The sequence below is a fragment of the Platichthys flesus genome, chromosome 3 (assembly GCF_949316205.1).
Source record: "Platichthys flesus chromosome 3, fPlaFle2.1, whole genome shotgun sequence".
NCBI lineage: Eukaryota > Metazoa > Chordata > Actinopteri > Pleuronectiformes > Pleuronectidae > Platichthys > Platichthys flesus.
The window spans coordinates 12,944,220-12,967,077 of record NC_084947.1 but is presented as its reverse complement, the minus strand read 5'-3'; the positions used below and the strand labels follow the sequence as shown (position 1 = coordinate 12,967,077).

Here is a 22,858-nt window from a genome sequence, read left to right as displayed (position 1 = left end):
TGTTCCAGATCTCTATATTGCTCCGTTGCCTCTGCAGCTCAGTCCTGCTGACTGCAGATTTTACCATATATGGTCATTCACTGCTCCCTGCCTGACAGCCTTCCAAGACCATTTCCTCTCTGCCCTGCCATTGGCTGCTTCACGCAGTGTCGGTACACATGTGAATTCTGGGATAGGCTGAAATATGAAGAGCGGTTAAGACGAGAGAACTAGGTTGAAGTCAGATGTTGTCTCTGTCAAAGAGTCATTCATTGAATTCTAGGCCCATATATAATATATTTGTTCTGTAATGTTATACTAATACAGTCAACAGATTATTTAATATATATATAATAATCATTGATCAGTCTGGATTACTGAATAATAATAATAAGCTATTAATATAGAGCTGTGAGAACATGAAAGCTTGCTGTTAAATAACCTTATTTTTAGCTGGGAACCTTTTTATTTAAGAGATGATTTGTAAACATGCCATTCTCAGCCATTTGATGCATTTGACAGCATAAGAGCAAATATTAATATAATTACTGTTGTTGCACAATTCAGTAAATTGGCAGATGAAATCAGAAAATAATCTCTTCGGGTGGGTCGCCTTCGATTGGTTTCAAGTTCTTTTTCTAAAAATGTGTTTTCTGTCATATGCGTCGTGCCTCTCCACCTGAATTTATTTAATGCCACAGGTGCTGGACTGTATCACAGCAGGCACTGTGGAGAAAGTAGGAAGATGTGAAAACACTTGAGACAGAGGGAATCCTTAACTGCATGGGAATACAAGGTTCATTCAGAGTGATCTCAAAGAGATGACAGGAGTCAGTGACCCACTAGATGTCCTTCTATATTACAGTACGTTCTTGAAGCTATTGCTAGGACTATAGAATTACTGGGAAATGTTTTGTCTCTGTCATCTGTCATTAGTAGCCAGCCACTGGCTAATCATGCTTTTGGACTATGAGGAATCCATCATGTATTGTTCCTGCCTAATTGTGTGCTGCAGGAGCACTTGGATAGAACTCTGCCTGCCCTAAATATTTTATAATTTGAAATAGTTGTCTCAAATATTTTCAGAAATAAAGGACACAATTTCAGGAATGTATCTTTTGACCAAGATTATTTCAGTAACTGTACCAAAAGTGTACTTCACTGCAGTGTATCTGTGTATAGGTTAGTCTACTTAATCTCTTCAGCTATATACAGCTCATGTTTCCGCTCAAACAGAAGTGTGCTGAGTTGTATTGTTCGTGACTAATCATACAAAGGTTGTAAATCTTAAGAAAAGGTTCCGGAAGAGGGGGCAATGCTGCTGCTACTGCCTCAGCTGTTTGTCTCCACCATACAGACTTGTTCAAGTGGAAATTTCCATGGAGCTATGAGCAGCACTGGGCAGCAGACATTGTAGGCCCTTTAGAAGTGTGCATGTGTGAATCACATGTTGAGCTGCAAGGAAATGAAGTGTGCTGACGTCTTGTGTGAATGAGAAGAATGTCCCCTCTTGCCTTGAGGGAATCTTGTTCATCCATTTTTTTGTGTGTGTTTCATTGTTGTGCTTTGTATCTATCACTGTGTTTTTCCCCATTTTCTGCAGTCTTACTTGTTGCTATGCAACCAGTTGTTTTCTAGGCCTCAGACATTCCTCTCGGAGGATACAGATGTCTGTAGTGTGGTTCTGAACATGTTAGGTATTCAGCTGCTGTGGTTAACCCTATGCCATTGGTGTGGGTGTTTTTAATTTTTTCCCCTTGTTCGAGACAAAATTATGCTCACTTATATATTCCATGCCTTACTGAGCACGTTTCCTGTACCTGGAGGGTGGTTACCATGGAGAGGATTTTCTTGCTTGGCTAGTTTAGTCTGTTAAAGCCCAATTTTGAAGCTGTTATAAAAGTGTATAACAGCTACATACCTGTTCACCTGTCTGCTTCGCTGCAAGATCTTCTGATCTTTTTGCGAAACAAAAGAGCTTTGCAGTAAGACAATATTTGGCAAAAGTCTACCATCTCATTTTGATGCTACTTCTTGTGGTTCAGATGCAAATAAGTCTTGACAGCAATATTGTTCATCACTTGAACAATGCATCATGTTCTTCCAAAAGGGAATTAAAAAAAGGCAACACAAACATGGAGGAGAACATGACACAGCACAAGGTTTTATAGAAGAGGAGGAATCTGACCAAGACAAAACACGCTGCTCGTACCAAAGAGGGGCAACCACTGTTTCATAGACCAAACATGGTTTTGGGATGAAAAGTCTGACTCACATCTTCTACTACCTATGCAAAAATCATGTCAAACAGCATGGAGAGAGTCTACAGACGACAACCACAAAAGTACTGTCGAGTCCTAAAAACCAAAACCCAAACTTAAGGCAGAATTATAGTCTGGTTGTATGCACGCACGCAAGCACGCCCCTTTCGTGCCCTCTAGCGGCTTGCGTGCATCCGCCAATTTTTCTAACTTTACGACAAAACGACGCGAGCCTCACGCAGCCCGCAAGGCTTGTGATTGGACGGCTTACTACATCCCGTCCGGAGTCTAGTTTCCGGTTTCCTGCCCCATAATACGCGTAAATCACGGAAGATTGAGAAGAACGAATATGGACCAAATAGATGAGCACTTGGCAGAAGAGCACTTGTATAACCCGTCACTGACTGGCCGATTTGTCCGCCAGAAATAGGCTATGAGGTGCCAGAGTGGTGACGTAAATAAACAGTTGACGAAGACGTCTCTTCTTTGTCTGTTTTGTCTTCAACAAAAAACGTTACTCCGCCTAGTGTTCTGGCAGTGAATTGCGTTGCAACACACGCAACAAGTAAGGGAAGCATATACCAAAACGAGTCCGTCGATGCAACTGCGTGGCCTTCCGCGGTTGCAGTCGCAGGACTATAATTCGGCCTTTAGACGTTACAAGAAGCTTTTGCCTGTTGTTATATATGGTACAAAATCACAAAGATGGCAGGATCTGCTACGACATCAAAAGACAAGCAAGGGGCAATGAGTAACTGTGTGTGCGTTTGTGTCTGTGGGAAATTATCTAATAGAACCCATGACACATTCTAGCACACACTCATCCCACAGTTGATGACTGTCTGATACTCCTGATAGAAGACTATCCGAGTCATCACTTCTCAGATTTTAAATCTGCAACTGTTCCTGAACCATCACTGCTGAACCACTGAATTAAGTTTCAGTTGTGTTTGGGTGGACACCTCTTTCTTGTGCAGTAAATTTACTTTAAAATATCAATTACATTTCTTTTTTTCCCAGCGAATAACACCTTAAATTGATACTCTAGGGTTCTCATCAAAACATTATTTTGGGTTATACATAATACTGGAGGTATGTTATGCAAAGGAAACCCTGATAACCTTGCCTGACCTGGCTCGAGGAGTCTTCATCCCCTTGAGATCTCACTCCATATGCCTTGTGTATCGTGTTGTCAGATGCTTGATCCAAGATTCACTTGTGTTGGTTCTTAAAACCCTGAAATCTGTATCATGCATATCAGATACAAACACCATTATCACCTCAGAGTGCTGTATTTGGCACCCTGGCAGACCTTTGCTCTCATTAGCCATACACATACCAGAAGTCCCTTGGGCCGAGGTGTGGAATGTAAAGAACGCGTCTCTCTCTGGTCGAACTGTCGTTTCCTCTGCCATGCCTGGGTTGATCAGGAGGTCGAGCTCCACAGCTTAATTCAAGTGTTACTGGGGCGTCATGGTTAATTGAAACAAGTCATCCAGAGCAGATACGATTAATTTGTAAATAAAGGAATTAATATTGTTGAGCTAATGTTGGTGATTAAAAAAATGTGTTGATAGATAATTGTTAACTGAATCCAATGTAAGAGGTCATGTAGAAGTCTTTGTAGTATGTCTGACATGAGAGATGTGCTGGGAAGTTTCAAAACCTCTGAGGTCAAACACTGATACAATAGGTTGTCTAAGTCTTTGGGTTCTGACATCCAGGCCTCTGCAAGGGCAGACATAGAACATGAGCATGTGCTTATCAGCAATGTTATGTTTACACTCTTCTAATTACATGCAAGAAAATTCTTTAACTCCGCATTGGTAATGAAGCTCAGATTCCCGGCACCACAGTTTGAACTCTGAGGTTTAGATGAATGAAACGTTACTGTTTGTGTTGAGTAAACAGTGATGATATACTAAAACTCTCAGGGGCACAGTCTCCTCCTTTTTTCTGTTTTATAATAACTATAACATCTGTTAAAACATCAGCACAGTTGTGAATGTCAGTTTAATGCCCAATAGCAGCTGAGTGAACTTAAAATCAATGTTCCTTTAATAAATGCACCATCCACCCCAGAGACAAGTACGCAAACACTCGTTCTCGTCAGCGAAGACAAAAGGGCACAACACCAACTGAAGTTTAAATGATAGTCATTGTTTTACATTATATAACTGGAATACCAGTGGCATTAATCTGTGTCAATAATATTATGTTTATAATATGTTTTATTTTGTGAAAATGCATTATTAAAGACAATTAAGTGGAATAGCTCATATGTGAGTTATTTGCCCATCATCCTCAATGATTAGTTTGTTTGACGTGTCTGTTGCCACACCTACTTCCTGCTTTAACCCTGTTCCTACTGACCTCAGGAAATCAGGTGCAGGAAAATTATTAACTAAGCTTTAATACACATTTCCATGTGATTAAATTTATATGCACAAATACATTATCGGCCTGTAAATGCATACTATTTGTATGTTTAATTATGGTCAATGTTATCTGATGCATGATTGCTCATAGATCCCCATTGACAGCAGTGTCAAAGTCTGCTTTCTTTACACTCGGCTTTAGGGCCGATTTCAGGGTGTGGTTAGCAGTCAGGGTGCGGTTTAGACAGATCTTGTGATTTTTCACATACTACACGTACACACACACACACACACACACACACACACACAGAGTTCATTCTCACATACACCGGACTTTGATCACTAAACTTGGAGCTGGAGTATGTGTCACAGCCCTGACTCTGTGTCAGTCAGGTGACTTGTTACCGGCCTAATATTTTCATGGAGCACAGAGTCACAGACTGTGATTTGTATGTAGAAAGCCAGTCCATCTCCTCAGTCTAAATGAATATGACTTTCGAGTTATGCATCATGCTATATGGAGATATCGGCCACACCTCTTCACTTTAATAGCAGGAGTCTTGCCGTGTCCTCTGCTAGACTGCATAACGTTCTATAGCAGTAGCAGAGAATGGCTTTTACCTGAGCCGCATGACACCCATAAACTGAACTGTCCCTCCAAGGTCCACAGCAACTTCTTATGGTCCCGGGTTTTATTTCCCCCAAATTGAACATATGAAGATGATCTGTTTGGTCTGATCTTTTTGAAAATCTGAACATTGTAATGTTTGACTGCAATTAGTTTAGCTTTGGAGTCTAAAAGGTTTCTATTTGCTGCTTTTTGCATTTATGTGTCTTGACAGTTCTGTCCTTAAAAGTAACATGTTATCATTTGGCTACAAAAGCTATAATTTAGAATTTGGGATGAGCTTGATCTGTTTGGAACTTTGGGACAATCACTTTACTCACATCATTAGCTTTGCCTTTTGTAGAAAATACTTTGTGAATAAAGCTCATGCAGCTCTGGTTAATTCACCACAAGTCTGTTCTACAAATTTAGTTAGTTATTTAGCTGTTATATACAATATCACAAATAAATACTAGTGTACTCAAATTATCATCATCAAGTTTGATAACCACACCAGGTGGAGGATCTGTAAGTTGCTGTGGGAGAAGACATGATTCAGAATTTGAAATGGAAGGTCTGTGAAGAAATGCCAACGATTGCATAACATGCAGTTGCAGGTAACAGCGTGTTGTGGGTGGTGGAAAAATGCTCAGAATTTCAAATTTGTCTGGCTAGCCTGGACACTCCATAACATATAATACTGCTTCTCTGTCAAAACATGTCCTTCTGCTTGGGTGAATTCCATGTGTTTTTAGTAATGGACATTGTAAGTCTCTGAGATGTACTGTGTGACTATGTTCTGCATAATAAATGGAACTAGAGTGTACATCCATTGTTTGGACCAACATTATTAAATGTCGAAGGTTACATTCTTGTGAGTTTAGGGTTAGGTTCTAGTTTTGTCTTACTTTCTTCAATATACTGTTCCTAAAGTTACTACTTGGTCTTAAAGAATTATTGTAGCCATTCTCAAGATGATGGCAGAATAGCTGTGGGCAGTGAGTTATTCTCTTTTTTTGCACAAGGGAAACCATTATGCTTAAAATAGGGCTGCAGCAGCACAACTCTTTCCATAGTAACTGACATAATTTCTCCATCCCTGTGGTGCTACAGACTTATCACAGACCAGGGTGTGTCCCAGACACCGCAGCCATTACAGCACAGGTTTACCAAGTCACTACACCATGTAGAGAGAACCAGGTTGTCCTAGTTCGTAGGGTTCAGAGATTACATTAAGCTTCACATTGGTAAGAGGAGGATGCACAGTATAACTGAGTGAACTTTGTGTGTTTACATGTGTTTTTAGTTCTTTTTGTGCGTAAGAGGTTTATTTGAGTCGTCTGAGCTGTATAAGCAGGCTATGTAAAGAGCACAATATAGTGTTTGATTCAGGGTTACCATTTTAAAGTAAGGAGATAGTGTATAAAACCTTGCATCTGCTGGATGGGGGGTGTACTGTATCAGGACGCCAGAACTAATAACGTTCTTTAATTACTGTGGATGGACCAATAGGAGCTCAGTATAATCTCACTTTGCTTCTGTGTAAGTCCAATAGAACTAAAGCCTCTCTTTTTGGCTAGGTCACGCAGTGACAAACAAGGGTTGATCTTTGGATTTGGACAATAAGATTTGTTCTTCTCTGTGCTCATAATTGGGAATAAAACCAGACTCACAATTTAAAATTCAATTTCAGATTACATGCTAGGCTTGAGCACTTCATGTAGGATTCGTATTTTCTGTCAAAGCTTGTGACTCTACACAGTTGATCTTCAACGAACAATGTTCTTAGAACTTGTAATCAAATCAAAACCTCCATTTTATGTATGTATGTGTGTGTATGTATATATATATATACACGTGCTTGTGTTTAATTTGTAGTTGGGCCTTAGGATTGTTTAGGATTATACTGTAATTGTCTTGTTTCAAAACATGCTCATTCCTCCATCAGACGATGTTCTCTAAGCAGGACCAGACTAAGACTAATCTCATTACTTTCTGTTGTTTATCTTTTGTCTTTACAGACGGGACGCATTGACAAATCCTACCCCTCAGTGTGTGGACACACAGGCCCGGTGTTGGACATTGACTGGTGCCCCCACGATGATCATGTCATTGCCAGCGGATCTGAGGACTGCACAGTGATGGTAAAGTTTGTCTCGACCTAAACTCGGATCACTTCACTGAGGGGAAAAATACATCACACACCCTCTTGAGCTAATAAGTGACAACAGACTACATGCTTTTATTGCAAAAAGCCAGACTCTTGTAACCCAGGGATGGGTGCAGACCTCACCCTCTGGATTAGATTAGGTTCAAATATGTGTTGTAAGAATCAGAGCTGGGGAATGATTTAGCTGTTTATTGAGCTGAGGTCACAGACTTTTTTGAGACTTTAGTTATACTTGCCTCCATATGTCCTTATTTGGGCTGTAAAAGGCTGAGATTAGACTGTAGCCTGTTTACTTGGCTACTACGTTCTCACCTGAAAGTCCAAATTTCCTGTTAAATCCACACTGAAACATTGTCATTTATTTCATGTTTGCAGAAGAGACAACAGCCATGAATACTTCTGGTTCTTGTAACAATGGGGCTTCTATTTTAACTATATGTGAATGGTCTAAGGAGCATTTTGCATTAATGTTGAGGGTGTGTCAAAATCCCCTTTTGCTGGTTTAGTAGTAGGGAAAAAGGTAATTGTACCGGGCGCATGGTTCAAAAGCAATATTCTTAGTCTCTTAGTTAATCATAGGTCTGTTTTGGACACAACACACAGTACACCAGTTGGATTGCCATTCCCTTGTGCCCTTGCACCTTGCTATAAAAGGGCGTATCAGGTAAGAGAAGACATTATTTTACATCCCCCTTGAGCAGACCATCTTTGTGTTTGTGTGTATATAACAATCAGTGTATGGTTGTTGTGTACCCGCCTATGTAGGTGCATGTTTAATACAGAGCTCTTAAAATAAAATTGAAACCCTGAGCCACTGACTTCAGACGAGATGTTTGTTGGTCAAAAACACAATCGCTTCCCAGTGATTTAAGACAGCCTTGCACCACCAATGTGTCTGGTTTTATTTCATTACAAACAGGCCCATTTACACACTGATGGGAACAAGTGCATTAGCTATTAAAACAACATGGACGCTGGATGGGAAAATGAAAAATACATTTATCTGAAACTGAAGATTGAGCCCTTTCTAGTCTGGGCTCAGACTGGTCAAGTTGTACACCAAAATGTGTACGTTGCTATACCAGTTTTTTACAGGAAAGAATGAATTTTACTCACTTCTCATCACTCAAAGGTCATTTTAAATTAACCTTATAAAACATATGCATGCTAAAAGTGGTTGGTCTAGACCGATCCAGCAGATAGCACTAAAATATTACTGTCATACTTTGGACATGGATTGATCTAAAGAATTGATGGGTGATGTCAGAGCGTTCATTTGATCCAAATTGCTAAATGACATTCAGCTCACTGGCTACAGATCTCCCTTCATGTATCAATTAAACCTCAAGATATAAGTTGGTCTCATCTCCAAATCTTATGGTCAGACTTTTCATCAGAACCACTATTTGTCTCAATGGTAGATAAACTCTTATTATTAAAATTTAGGGTTCAAGTTTGTAAAGTAACTGCAGCTGGCATATGGGTTATTTTACCATATCTCCCTTATGTCATGAATCACATCCTGTTGTATGCCAATGAATTCTTAGTTGCTGCTGCCCCCCTCAGGTCTTTTTTGGTAACTACAATTCATCAGTAACTGGGTATGTTGAAATAGTTTGACATCATTCCTGTCTGCTCTCTGTTTCTGACCTCTGTCCTGTTGATGTCCTCCAAAGGTGTGGCAGATTCCTGAGAATGGCCTCGTCACTTCCATGGCTGAGCCTGTGGTGGTGCTGGAGGGCCACTCCAAGCGTGTTGGCATCATCACATGGCATCCAACAGCACGCAATGTCCTTCTTAGTGCAGGTAGCAACTCTCTCCGTGTCCTCGAACCTGTGAATTAAAGTGCTCTGAGGTCCAATTAAATTTTAGCACTAAACTTCAAGCTACAACATATCATTGTGGTGTTAGCTACCATAAAGACCAGATGCTGTGCGTGACTGTGATGAGCTGCTCACCTTGACTTCACTCTGTCGCCAGGTTGCGACAACCAGATCGTCATCTGGAACGTGGGCACAGGTGAGGCCATGATCACCCTGGAGGACATGCACCCTGATGTCATTTACAACGTGAGCTGGAACCGCAGCGGTAGCCTCATCTGCACCTCCTGCAAGGACAAGTCCATCCGTGTGATTGACCCCCGCAAGGAGAAGATCATTGCTGTAAGCAGATTTAAAAGATTTCTTTGTCACGTTCTCTTTTTATTCTTGACCATGATCATTGTTAAACTAAACAAAATGATGACATAATTAATAGTTCAGAAAACAGTGAGTCTTGTGCTCAGGAAACCGTGTTGACTCCTAAACTACACTTCACAGGAGAAGGAGAAGGCTCATGAGGGCGCTCGACCCATGAGGGCCATTTTCCTGGCTGACGGCAACATCCTTACCACAGGTTTCAGTCGCATGAGTGAGAGACAGCTATCCTTGTGGAACATGGTAAGCTGCTTCATGAACTCTGACTGCACGAGATCTGTTCAATGATTTACTGACCAAACACTGGGATTGAGAGAATAAGAATAAGTTTGAGAGCAGGGCTTTGTTTAGATTTCTGCAGGGTTAGGCACTGTGGTGGTGTGGGCGTTGCTAGCATGTAACTATTTACTACTGTATTTTGGAGCAATATACATTTTATCTAGTGTTAGCTTTAGGATTGCTCTTATTATATTTTACACTAAAGCATTATCAAGAAGTAAACACAAAACAAGCTCAGTGATGACACCCATGCTTCTAAGTAATCATCACATTTTTGTGAGTGGTACATTTTAAATGCATTTTCCTCACTCTCCTATAACCACCTTATAACATAACAGCATTTGGCTGCTTAATGGATTTTTTGTTTGTTTGGACAAAGACCGTTCACTGACCCAGTTTCACATAGTCAGCTGACTGTTACTGTAGCGAGTCGATTATTTTCTCTGAAAGTTATTAAATTTTAGATGTCAGTTGTTTTAAGCTCATCTTTTGTGACGAACGAATTCTTGGCAGTTTCAAAGATTTTGTCCCTGGTGGATTTCTCCTCTAAAGACGTCAGGAATCATATTCACCTCATTTCCTGTTAATGTATTTCCTCAATTAAAAAAAAATATATATCTTTCAGAATATAAAACATTTCCCTTGTCTTAAAATGGTAAGGAAAGTGAGATTAACCTTATAACCCTTAAAAAAACATTCACAAGTTTATTATATGGAATCTACCAGAATGTTCACAGCTATTAGAAGTCCAACCATTTCTTCCTGTTTTTGAAGATAGTGACCTTTTCCTCTGGCCTACATATACAAAGTTATCAATACCCTTTTTTCACACAGGACAACATGGAGGAGCCCCTGACTGTTAATGAAATGGACTCCAGCAATGGAGTGCTCTTGCCCTTCTATGACCCAGACACCAACATTGTTTACATCTGTGGGAAGGTAAGTTCCCCTTCAGGCCCTCAAACCTTAAATCAAGCATAATTATTATGCTTAATTATACAAAATTAACAGCACAACATACATTTTTGGGATATTATGAGGAAATTAGATTTCCACTTTATTGGCTACAGAAGTAAAATGTATGATTCCTTTTCAGGGAGACAGCAGCATCCGTTACTTTGAAATCACAGATGAGGCTCCATATGTTCACTTCCTTAGCACCTTTGTCACCAAGGAGCCTCAGAGGGGCATGGGCTATATGCCCAAGAGGGGCCTTGATGTCAATAAGGTCGAAATTGCAAGGTAAGCTAAGCTATTCATCATCTAAACCCAGATTCTTTTTTTGAGTTTATAATTTGTAAAGTTGAATTCCTAGTTTAACCACTAGGAGGCAGAACATAATCACAAACCTCACGGTTGATATTTGAGTTTATTTCTGTTTAATAATGTGCTGACCTTTTGGCAATTGGTTTTAATTTGTGTTTCTAGGTTCTATAAACTGCATGAAAGGAAGTGTGAGCCCATCGTGATGACTGTGCCTAGGAAGGTGAGTTGTCTTTGTACGCGCCTGCAGCACCCATGTATATCTGCAGGTGGAACCAACAGCAGTGTAGTGACGCCTTTTCTTATAATTTACTGGTTTTGGAATTTTCCCTCTCCTTCAGTCGGACCTGTTCCAAGATGACTTGTACCCTGACACAGCCGGACCAGACCCTGCCATTGAGGCTGAGGAGTGGTTTGAAGGCAAGAATGGAGAACCCATACTCATCTCCCTCAAGAATGTCTATGTTCCAACCAAGAACCGTGAATTCAAGGTGTTCAAAAAGAACATTTTGGACAGCAAGGCGGCCAAGAACACAGAGAACTCGAGCCCTGCCATCAGGTCTGCCTCCCCAACTCCAACAATTGTGAGTATTTACTTTTTATTATCAGATCATTTCACATATCAAGAACAACCCTGCGAATCTAAGCCAAATAAAGCCCTTACATGATTTGAATTAGGACAGTTAGTTCTGTAATATTTAGACAACATCTGACATGGGAGTCTGTCCTCCTACCTTCCACCCTCATTAAGGCACCTCACTGCAGGTCTGTCTATTCGTCTGTGGCTCGCTGGACCTCATGTTGTCCGACAGACACATTTTAAGTGAAAGAAACAGAGCTGATTGCTGGCTGTGCTCCTGAGGTAGTTTGTAGAGGTTGTACAACCCACTCTACAAACTAAGGGGTCTGGTGCAGCTCTGGGCGTCCTGCCGCCATGCATCCATGCCTCACCCACAACACAGCCACCCGCCTGGGGCCCAGCCCATGTGTCTCTCTGCCATACTGCTCTGTAATCACAGCCCACTTGGTTCGACTGCTGGAGGAACATTTTAACCCTCAGAGACCCAGGTCCTACCTGGTGGCAGTGCAAGACTGTAGGCAGTGTTTCACAGGTTGTCCTCTGCCCTGTTGTGACACTGAAGTTTGCAGCAGAATTATGACAGAAGCTTAGACAAATGTGCTAAAAGTTCTTGTCATTTGTTCCTTGTGTCTCTCACAGAAATCTGAAGCCAAGCTGGAGGAGATCTTGAAAGAAATAAAATCCCTCAAGGACCTGGTCAGCAGTCAGGAGAAGCGAATCATCAAACTTGAAGAACAAATGTCCAAAATTGCCATTTAATGACCCTCTTCCCGAACCCGCTACAATTCAGGACGTTCCATTGGCTGGGTGGTGGGCAGGACCGGTCACTGTCTATCTCAGTGACAGTGTTTATCTGAGTCCTGCCCAGCAACGATTCCTAGCTACATTCCAGATGAACTTTTCTTAGCCAGCCCCCAACCCTCAGTTTAACACAGGTGGAATAAGAAGGAGGTGTGGCAAATTTAACAGAAAATACTTTTTGCTTTTTGGTGACAAAGGACTCCTTTTATTCTGTGGCAGACATTTTTTATTATCTTTTTCTTATAAAACAGTCTTACACAATTATTTTTATTTTAGAGTAATGACCATGCAATTCCAAAGTCAGCAGTTCCCATTGCCGATTGTATACCCCAATATTTTTTTTGAAGTAGGCATCAGTGTTTTGTGTTGCCATACCCCAAAATATAATGTTGCCAAATTTAACTTTTGTTTACACCTCCTTAACAGTATTTTTTTTATTGTGGGAATATTCAAAATGCAAACAGGGGAACTCAGTGAAGTAGACTGATCGTACAAAGAGAAGAAAGTCCTCATTGAATCTGAAATAGAAATTGTTGGGAAAAGAAGATTGACGATGCAAATAAATTGGGATTGAACACATTTTTCTGCCAGAGTCGACATCAAGGACTATAGATAAATCATAATTGCTGTCTATGTTGGAGTTGCACAAATCAATACCTGCCTTCCGCTGTTTCTTTTTCATTCCTGTCGCTTTTCATCATTCTGACTGTGGACACAATAGTCCATGTAAACATGCATTCCTCTCTAGCTTGCTTCATTAACATCCACTGTGTGCTTATTGGAGAAAAAGACAAATACATTCCACGAATCAGATTGATTGGCACTTGTTGGTGTGGGGAAGGATCCTTCTATAACATTCCTTCTCCAGTAAACACTGTACTGTAGTGACTCAGTTACACTGGTTGGTTGGTCGTTGTGGTATTTTATGTGCTGCCCACAGACAAACCAGCTCTGTGCATTTCAGCCTCTCTGCAGAAAAAGCGTCTGTCAGCTCAGCTTTGTGTTTTTCTCAGAGGTTCAGTAGCCAACCTCCGTTGACAGGTTAGCTCAACACACGTATAGTCAAGTGTAGTGGGATTATTTTGTGTCACTGTTGCATTAAACACCATCTCAGATCTGTATCTTAAAAACAGGGATTGATGTGAAATGACACCAAGTTATCACACATTGGCTTGACTATTGAAAACCATCTGGTGATAAAACTGGAGATCGTTTCAGAAACTGTTCACAATCGACCTTTGAGGCCAAGATTGTGTATGAAAATGTGCCTCGTGTCTTTGGCCATTTTGGTTCCTGTCACTCTGGATGTTCCTGCTTTGTTTCGTCTTAGTGGTGGTGGTGTTATAAAAATGGATTCAGAGTAGATCATCCAAGATTTGTCTCTAACCTGGATGAACTGAATAGTTCACTGTTAATTTGTATCCTGTTTCTTGTTCCACTGTGCTTATATCCCTCTTAGCACTTCCAGTCCCTGTTAATTTTTTTGAATGGTTATTTCTCAGATGCCCCCATCGAGTATAGTTATTACGAAAACCATGAACCTTTGGAATCGTTTAATCTGAGCTGTTTTGCTATGATAAAAGCTCTATTTTCTTGATGTTGTAGATTTGCTTCCTAGTGGGAAGCTGAGACGGGTAAAGGTTCAGTCTGTTTGCCTTCACTAATTGTAACCACTGTAAAGACCTGAAAGTGCCATAAGGGTGACCATGGAAGTGTTTGTAGGGGACTGTTGTGTGAGTAGATTTGTGTAGTAAATGGAGGAGTTGAGAGGTGCCCACCGCTTTGAGGTGCTACAAGGCTCCTGCTCATTTAAGAGCTTAATCTCAGCCACATAGATGACATCATCCCAAAATACACCAGGTGGCGTTGGTGAAACCATCGACTTCGCTACAGGCATTTAAAACATCGTAGAATGATGTCAAACCGATCGCGCAGCTTTTTTTCGGTCATCGTGGCTTCCAGATGTAACGTGAGCAGCGAGTCCTTAAATATTACTGACAGGGAATCTACAGGAGCGCTGATCTGACACAGATTTTACTGCCCCATCTTGTATATCAGACTGCCACTCTATAGATCTGTCACAGCACTGTCGGCACAAGAGTTTTGAGAAGGCGTAGTAGTGGATAGTGACCCAAAGGGAATCTGTAGGTTGGAGAAATGTGCAGTTGAAAGATAGAGGTATGTTTGTAATTAAGGTCTAGAAAAATGAGTGGAAGCTGTGTAAATAACATGACCATATTTTTTCTGTAATTTTTTTTTTTTTTTTTTGTGGTTGTGCTCAAGAGGGTATTTTTGAGGGAGGTGGGTTATAAATGTTTCCCCTTGTCTGTGTTCCCTGCACCTTGCCATAACGCATCATGAGACAACTGAGCCTCTGTTGTACTGGAGGTCGTATGAATATCGAGAAAGAAAATCAGACCAAAACGAACCCGGATGACGCCTCATGTCGAGGTCTGCTCAACATTTTTGTTCATTATTCTTGCTTCAAGTATCAAACATTGATTATAAGAAAAAATAATAAAGACTTTTTAAAATGGGCTCATTGAGTTTTGAATTCATCTCTGTACTTATTGTTTTAATTTATTTTTATTTTACTATGTTCAAACTTGTTGTCTCAACTGAAATTTCTTTTTAGAATAAGGTTATATTTATCCTGTATTTTTCTTTTAAACAGTCTTTATAAAAAAGACTAAACGAATAATGTTCTATTCAGTCTGTCCCATAGACTATGATAGATATATATATATATATAATATGGACTGTCTGTCCACTTGATTTTCTTTAATCTTTTGTAACGGTTTACAAATATATAATTAGAACATTCTTCTATGGGTCACAGTTATATCCAAACATGACTAGTGACAAGTTTCTAATCATATTAAGGGCCCGAGCACCTTCGGAAGGGAAAAACCCAATTTGTGCAATTATGGTAAGGGTGCGGTAGGGTTAGGGTTTAAGGCTAGAGTTAGGGCTAGTGTTATTGATGAGAAGGTGGTAAAGACTTGCGACAAGGCTCTACCCCCACTACTGCGGGCACTCCCAATCGATTGGTCCCATCACCGAGCCTCTATGACCTTCAGAAGGGAAAAACCCAATATGTGAAGTGTTAGGGTTGCAATTAGGGTTAGGGTGAGGGTTAGGTTTATGGGCTAGGGTTATGGTTATGGATCAGAAGGTCGTAGAGACTTGCGAATAGGCTCCAGTGCTGCAGTGAAATGACAAAACAGAATAGATGGATAGAAACAGATAATTCATGTATGCTTGAGTAAAACCTGGAATTGGACAGAAATCTGTATTTTCAGTGCATGAACACATCGTGGTATAACTTGTAGTATAAATATGAGGAGACAGAGATGAAACTTTGTTTTGCTAGATGACAAGATAAAGATAAAGCAACAATCAGAAACACGTAGTAGTTGTAAACCACAGAGCTGTTTGATGCTGTAATGTTATATACAACAATAAGTGAAACAGAAATAACATAGGTGAGAAGAATCTGTCCCTCTGGAGACAAACTGATGAAGGTCTCGACCAGAATTTATTATTTTTTTATGTAAATGTGGATCAAATTCTTTCCCAAACTTTTGAAAACATTTTTATTTCTTGTAACTTGTCACCTCCTCCCCAGCTGAGCAGCATCATCTGTCACAATAAGTGAATAGAACAAGAAAGGAGGCTGGAGCAGCTTTAAATAGATCCCCTGCATGTTTGGAGACGGCCCCAGAGACAAGTTCTCCTAAAAGACCACGGAGCTTATATGTTGGCCCTGTACATGTGTTTTGGGATGAAAGGCGTGCTCTCGTTCTCCGCGCTGGTCTTCTGTGCCATGTAGAGACAGGCTGTAATCAACATGGACTTAATTAGAGAGGACTCAGTGGGAGGCAGAGAAGTCCTGGGACTCGCCCCACCGAGTACAGAAATACCCATTTCTCTAAAACACGGCCCTGTTGTACCAACTGCAGCGTCTCTGCAGGTCCTTCTCACTGTGGTGGATTCACAGCAGAAAGGTTTGGCTGTTAGTTGAGTGAGTCAAACCGTGAACGAGTCGACTTATTCTGGCCAATCACAATTTTATATACAATGATTAAATGATAAAACATATCTGGAAACAAAAGGTTTTCATTAATCTATGTTCTAAAAAATGTCGCGGTGCACAAAGTGACTTCTACTTGACTAATTCCTTCATAATTATTCACAAAAATCACATACATAGTGAAAATGTCCGGTCCTAGATGGCTGCTCCATAAGTGCAGGAGGATGGAGAGTGAGGAGGGAGGTTCAAAAGGAGGGAGGAGAGGCTGAAAATAGAGGAACTGAACACCAATTTGCGAGGAGGAGACTTTTTAGAGGCGAGTAAAAAAAATATACAGTCAGTATAACGGCGCAGGGAGGGCGGATGCTCAGAAACTCTCTTGCACTCTTACTTTCCTCTTCTGACTCCGTCTCCCCTGTTTTTACCGTCTGCACCGCTCAGAGCCGCCAAGAAGATAAAACCCCGGTTTTTGACTCAGTCTGTGAGTATATATTTCTTTATTCAGGAATATGTAAAGTGGATGTTAGCAAAGGAAGACAGAAGGAATAAAAAACAATGTTATTTTTGGATATATCAGATAATTCTGCGTTTTCAAACTGACAAAATGTTGAGCTCAGGATCCAAATTTATCCATTTGGCTCATATGTAACTTTTTCTGCTTTTTTCTTGTTACAACTCTGTTGTAGAAAGTAATGCTTTGCAATTAACTGTACTTATATAAGTACAGTACCACTTTCAGCAACTTTTATAATTGGCTTGAATATTTCACATTTCTACAATTACTTGTATTTTCTTCAATTACTGGAGATGTATTTAATACTACATTACATTTTTTTTTAATCCATATTTTAGGATTTCACAGGTAAAAGACAATCATGCACTGTTACTTCACCTCCAACTGAAATTATAAAATAATCACAGGGCCCATTTTTAAGTATGATTGATATGTTTTTATACTTTATATGATACTTTAGTGTGGTTTGCTGATAATTTCTCTACTTTTATTTGAGTTGGATTTAGATTTTTAGGTTATTTTAGATATTTTCGGGTATTCACCTTTATTGATGGAACAGTGAACGTGAAATGGGGGAGATGGCGGAGAAGACACGTAGCAAAGGCCAGGTTGGAATTAAACCTGCAGATGCTGCAGGATGATATCTTTGATTGTTAATGTTGAATTTGGTGCTGGAAGTTAAGTATTTTTACATTGTGGTATTACCTCTTTGACTCAAGCCCAAAATGTGAATGCTTATTTCGCCCCTGCCAACATTATAAATTATTATTATTCATCCATTACATTGGTCTTCAGTGTTTTTTACCTGTAGTTTAAAGTGTTAAAGGTGATTAAGATTTATATGAAACGATAGTAAGTTCTCCACCTTTTAAATATTTTTTTTATGGTCAAACACTGTTAAGACTTCTTAACTTTAGTTTGAATTTTTGTTTATATTCCAAATTTCACAAACTTTCACATACTGAATCTGGGCTAACTGTGTTTTACTTGAGGAACAGGACATCCAGGACAAGATGCAGCCAAAAATACTTTTTTTACTGAACAGGCACACATATGACTCTATCCTACAGTTTGGCCCTCAACACCTCAGAGTTGCAAAAGCTCTGTCTCTGTGTTAAATGAATGTCATAGCATGTCATAATTAATTGCATATCTGCATCTGGATGTCCTTCAGTAAAAGATATAATGTGGACCCTCTTGTAACATACAGGAAATGTATTTATGGCTGTAATTATGGTGATTGAAGGGCAGTGCTGTACATCCAGGATGAAGAGCCAGCCTTTACCATCTGCTCCAGCAGAGAGCAGGTCTGACCACACAGAGAGGGGAGGGGGTTCCTGTACAGTGTGAACAGCAGCAGCAGGTTCACTCCAGCCTGATGCTGATTAGAAGCTGCTCTGTGCAGCTCAGCTCTGTGTAACTTCACACTGTGTTATCAGTTCAACAGGTTTTAATTGTCACCAGACAAAAGGTTCAGTTTTCTGTGTTAAAGCTCGACTTCACACTGGAGAGACTCCTGGAAGAGATGTAATACAAGGTTGGGAAGTTTATTCAGTCCGTCGTCCTGTGAGTAAATGCAGGTTCTCCTGGAGGCAGAAATATCTTCATAAGGTCTGTGCTGCTGTGGGAGGTGTACGGCAGCTGCTGCTGCCCACTGTAAATATAGAGGCCGTGGCCACAGGGCTCCCACGCCTCTGTGCTCCCTCTGCAATATGGCATCCTCCTGGCTTTGGTGTGGTGGCTGGGTGGCCTCCCTCCTCTTTTCAAATTATAAGGCCTTCAGCACCAACCTTACTGTCTCCACCCCAAATAAGTAATGGCTACTCTGCAGCCTGCTTAAATAGATCTGGTGCAAGAGAGACAGACGGCGGCAGAAAACCTGGAAAAACCTAATTCAAGATGGAGACTGGAGTTTGAGAGGGTAAAAGGGTTTTGTTATGTGTTTGCTGCAGGAGAGGGAGCAAACACGATGAGTACAACGTTTCTGCTAGACAAAGGAAGCTCAGTCTTTGACTTCAGGCCTCTTAAAAAGTTTTAATTTAAAACATCTGAAATAGGAAAAATGCTTTTAGTTCAAGTGATTATGTGAAATTCCAAGAAATCCAAAACTTGTCATTTGTACTCTTCTCTTTGTGTATTGATTTAATGTTGGTTAAAATGTAGAATTACTGTTAGGCAGGTTTAGCTACATTGGATCAGGCTAACGTTTTTTTTCATTATTTCCAGTTTTATTGCTAAGCTAGTTACCACCTGACTCCATCTTCATTATTAATGAACAGAATCTTCTCGTCTGAGATCTCTTCACAAGGAAGAGGATAAACCTGCTTACATACATGACCTCTGGATAATATCTGCCGTTCTCCCGATGGTCTGTATGGGAAAATACAGTTATACAGACTTTGTCTGAAGTTTCTCTTGCCAGCCCCCCTGAACGAGGTCATGTGAGTGAACAAGGGGAAATTAAAAATATCTCAGGATGAGAAAGTAGTGCCATACATGTAGAAAGATATCAAGAGAGCTTTTGGTAATAAGGACTGGTACCGGTGTCTGTAAACACGTGTTCTCTGCAGCTGAATTTATACTTTACCCCCTGGCTCCTGTGTGCTGAAGGCTCTGGAGAGTTCTCTGTTGTGAGCTTGTCTGACCAATGTCCTGCTGTGTTCTTTGTATGTGAAAGGCAAACTCCAGAGAATATCCAGGCCCGATTGTGGATATTCCCAAATTGAATTTTTGTAAGGTGCATCAAGCCATTTTATCTGTGGGTCCTCAGGTTTAAACTTACTTCCTCCTCTGACTCTAGGTTAAATAGCATTCTGTTGTTGTTGCAGGACTCAATAAGAAAAGATGACGTCTCACTTGGTCACTTGTGTGACCCTGCTCTCTCTGTGGTGCAGCGTGTGTCACTCCACTCCCATGTTCTACAATATGTCAGACGGCAGCGGCGACGAAGCAGAGCTGGAGCTGCTCTTCCCCACCTCTTTCTCCACCCGAGCTCCTGTCCACGTCACCACCGCCACTGGAGCTCCCACCATCACCAACAGCATCACCACCACCATGATCCGCCTCAAGGACTTTGTGCTGACCCGAGTCGTGGACTTCCTGCAGGAGAATCTGCTCATTATCATCGTGGTGACCTCTCTCCTCATCGTCATGGTCTTCATCATCTGCTGCGCCACTGCGATGAGTCACAAGCGAAAGCTGGAGACCTACAAGCCGCCTGCTAATACACCCAGGAAGTACATGGCGGATAAAACTACCAGCAAGAATTCAGGCGAGCTCCAGGAGAGGCCCTACGCCGTCGACCACGTCAAGAGGGTGCAGACTCAGAGCATGGCCTCCCCAAAGAACCTGCGCACTCCCTCCAAGGCTCTGGTGGGAGAGAGAGGGAGAGACGTCCGGTCGTCACCTCGCCAGGAGGTCAGAAAGGTCAGGGAGGTCGAGGAGGTGGAAAAACGGAGAGAGGAGCCCAAGCACAAAGAGCAGTCCAAGTACAAGGAGGAGGTGCAGCAGAGTTCCAGCCCCAGCACCAGCTCCAGTCCGCCTGCGTGCACCTGCCATCTGAAAAAGAGCCATCACTAAGCCAGGGTCCAGGCTTCTCATTACCTAAAGGTGAAAGGTGACAAATGAAGACCAGTTGGTTAATCCACACACAAAGGCAGAATGTGCCAAAAAGGTTTCGATCATTACCTACATGGGGAGATATATTTAAATGAGGCTAATGTCTCAATGAAAAAATCATCCATCTTTATAAAATGTAATAAAAAATCATATTTATAGAAATATTAAGTACTACCTAAAAAAGAAAACTACAGAGCAGAAGATATGTGACCTCTTGTATATCTCTAAGTTTCTGATTAAATGGTCAACAACTGATAACAGGAGACGTGAACAACGGTTATTGATCATGAGTGTCTGTGGTGGGAAAATGGATGCAACTGTCACAAGTGCTGATTCTCATGTGAGAATTTTCTCCAGAAAGTCTCCTGCTGCTTTACCCAGATAAACATCTGTGGAAGAATCCAGGGAAGAAAGAGCCCAGAGTGAAGGGAGGAGCTGTGGCAAATATAAAATATGTAAACATCTAAGGGCATTCAAACTTTCCTTTACAGTGTCAGTCAGTGACGTCAATTCTCAATATTGTGCTATTTAAGTTGCATCCCTTTATCAAAAGTATTTTATGGATTAAAACAGGCAGAAAGAAAGTTAGTTTGAAATTTAAAAAAAGAGCAGATTCAATTTGCTTGTGTTCCCAAATAGAAATATTAGAATTGAAAGTATTCACATAAGGCTCATTTCTCCGGTGGCCTGCTGAGACAGAGGCGTCTCCTCAACCTGCTGCAAAACACAACCTCTATCCAGCAGCTAAGAGCCTGATCATCTGTCTCTTCGACAAAACTCTTTTGGTACTGTAAACAAAGCAAAGTGAGACAGCAGTACACTTGACTTGTAAGAAATTATTCTCTTTATATATACATTCATATTTACCTACTTTTGTCTTCATTGCGTTATTTTATGTGATATTGTTTTTTATTTACTTTTAGAACCGATTTCTCAAAGCTTTATACCGAAAACACAATTTGAAATTCAGGTGCTGAACTAAAAGAAAAATGATAAACATCTTGTATCCATCTATACACATATTTATTTTGCTGATCATTTAAATCTAGATCAATTTGGCATCTACATTTAGATCAGGCTGTTATTGGTAAACAGACTTTATGAGTAAGGGTTTAACTTTTTTTAATAAGTAATACTTATGTACAAAATAAATTATGTTATTTTATTTTTAATGTGATCATATGTTAGCCTGTTTTGTTGGTGTGTTTTCAGGTTCAACTTTAACCTAAAGTGGCAACAAAAACATCTAAAGCATTTAAGTGTAATTGTCATTTGACTTTATTAGAGTAAAACCTCAGATTGCAATGGAGAAGATAATTTAGAAAAACTCTCCTCAATTTCCTGTGACTGAAATTAATTTTTTTGAGAATACGCGTTGATGAAAAACAGTTTGTGTGATTAATGGCCCAGAGTGAAGAGTCTGGTCATGATTTTATATTTTATTCCTCTGAACCTCAGATTCGATTTTTTTCCTCAGATGTTTCCAGACATGCTTCCTTTGTAAGTGACAGTTTTATTGTTTACAAAATGACTGTTGTGTTTTGCTTATGTTTAATAAAGTGTTTGTAACAGTGTTTCTGTTTTTATTACCTCCACCAAGGAGGTTCTCTTTTCACCATGAAGTCTGGTGGAAGGATGTGGTGTGGATCAGGGAAGAACCCATTACATTTAAGCTCAAATCTGGATCAAGGGACACGTCCAGGAATATCTTGTCTCTTTCTGTAACACTGAGAGAATGTTTTCACATTTTTTATTGTGGTCCCAGAGAAGAATTAATGGATCTGGACCAAAAAGCTTTTAAGGACTGATATCTTTGGCTTTGTGCTATTGGTGCAGCTTGATTGGATTTAAAAGGACTGTTGGGCATTGTCTGAGGTGCTGTTGTGGTTGGGAATGTAGCTGAAGACATTTTAAAAGCTGTGATGCCATGATGAAACTCAAATACAGCCTTGAAAAATAAAACTAAGATTAGAAAAAGGCGAGGAATGTCTAAAATAAGAGGATGTTTGCTACGTGCACATTATGTTCAACTTGGGGATCTGTAATTTTGACTCAAGAATGTCAGATTTGAGATATCCACTGGAGACGTCAGCTTCAGTCTGACTTAACATTTCAAGCCCAGGGAGTGCACAAACAAAACGGTAACTCCAGTTTTCTGGTTAACACCATCACACCTAAAA

General features: G+C 40.5%; 2 protein-coding genes across 2 annotated transcripts in view; both read left to right on the top strand.

Annotated features, from left to right (window-relative positions):
• Positions 1-15,051, top strand: part of coro1ca (coronin, actin binding protein, 1Ca) — a 28,972-nt gene extending 13,921 nt beyond the window's left edge. The window contains exons 3-11 of the mRNA XM_062381992.1: positions 7,247-7,369; positions 9,072-9,201; positions 9,376-9,557; positions 9,714-9,833; positions 10,704-10,808; positions 10,966-11,111; positions 11,298-11,355; positions 11,474-11,716; positions 12,352-15,051. Coding sequence (XP_062237976.1) covers positions 7,247-7,369; positions 9,072-9,201; positions 9,376-9,557; positions 9,714-9,833; positions 10,704-10,808; positions 10,966-11,111; positions 11,298-11,355; positions 11,474-11,716; positions 12,352-12,471 — 1,227 coding nt within the window. The 3' untranslated portion in view covers positions 12,472-15,051. The remainder of the gene's footprint in view (positions 1-7,246; positions 7,370-9,071; positions 9,202-9,375; positions 9,558-9,713; positions 9,834-10,703; positions 10,809-10,965; positions 11,112-11,297; positions 11,356-11,473; positions 11,717-12,351) is intronic.
• A 1,706-nt stretch (positions 15,052-16,757) lies between these two features.
• On the top strand, positions 16,758-22,639 carry tmem119a (transmembrane protein 119a). The gene has a single exon (XM_062382737.1). The coding sequence runs from the start codon at positions 19,905-19,907 to the stop codon at positions 20,637-20,639; it is 735 nt and encodes a 244-aa protein (XP_062238721.1). The 5' UTR covers positions 16,758-19,904; the 3' UTR covers positions 20,640-22,639.
• The last annotated feature ends 219 nt before the right edge of the window (positions 22,640-22,858 follow it).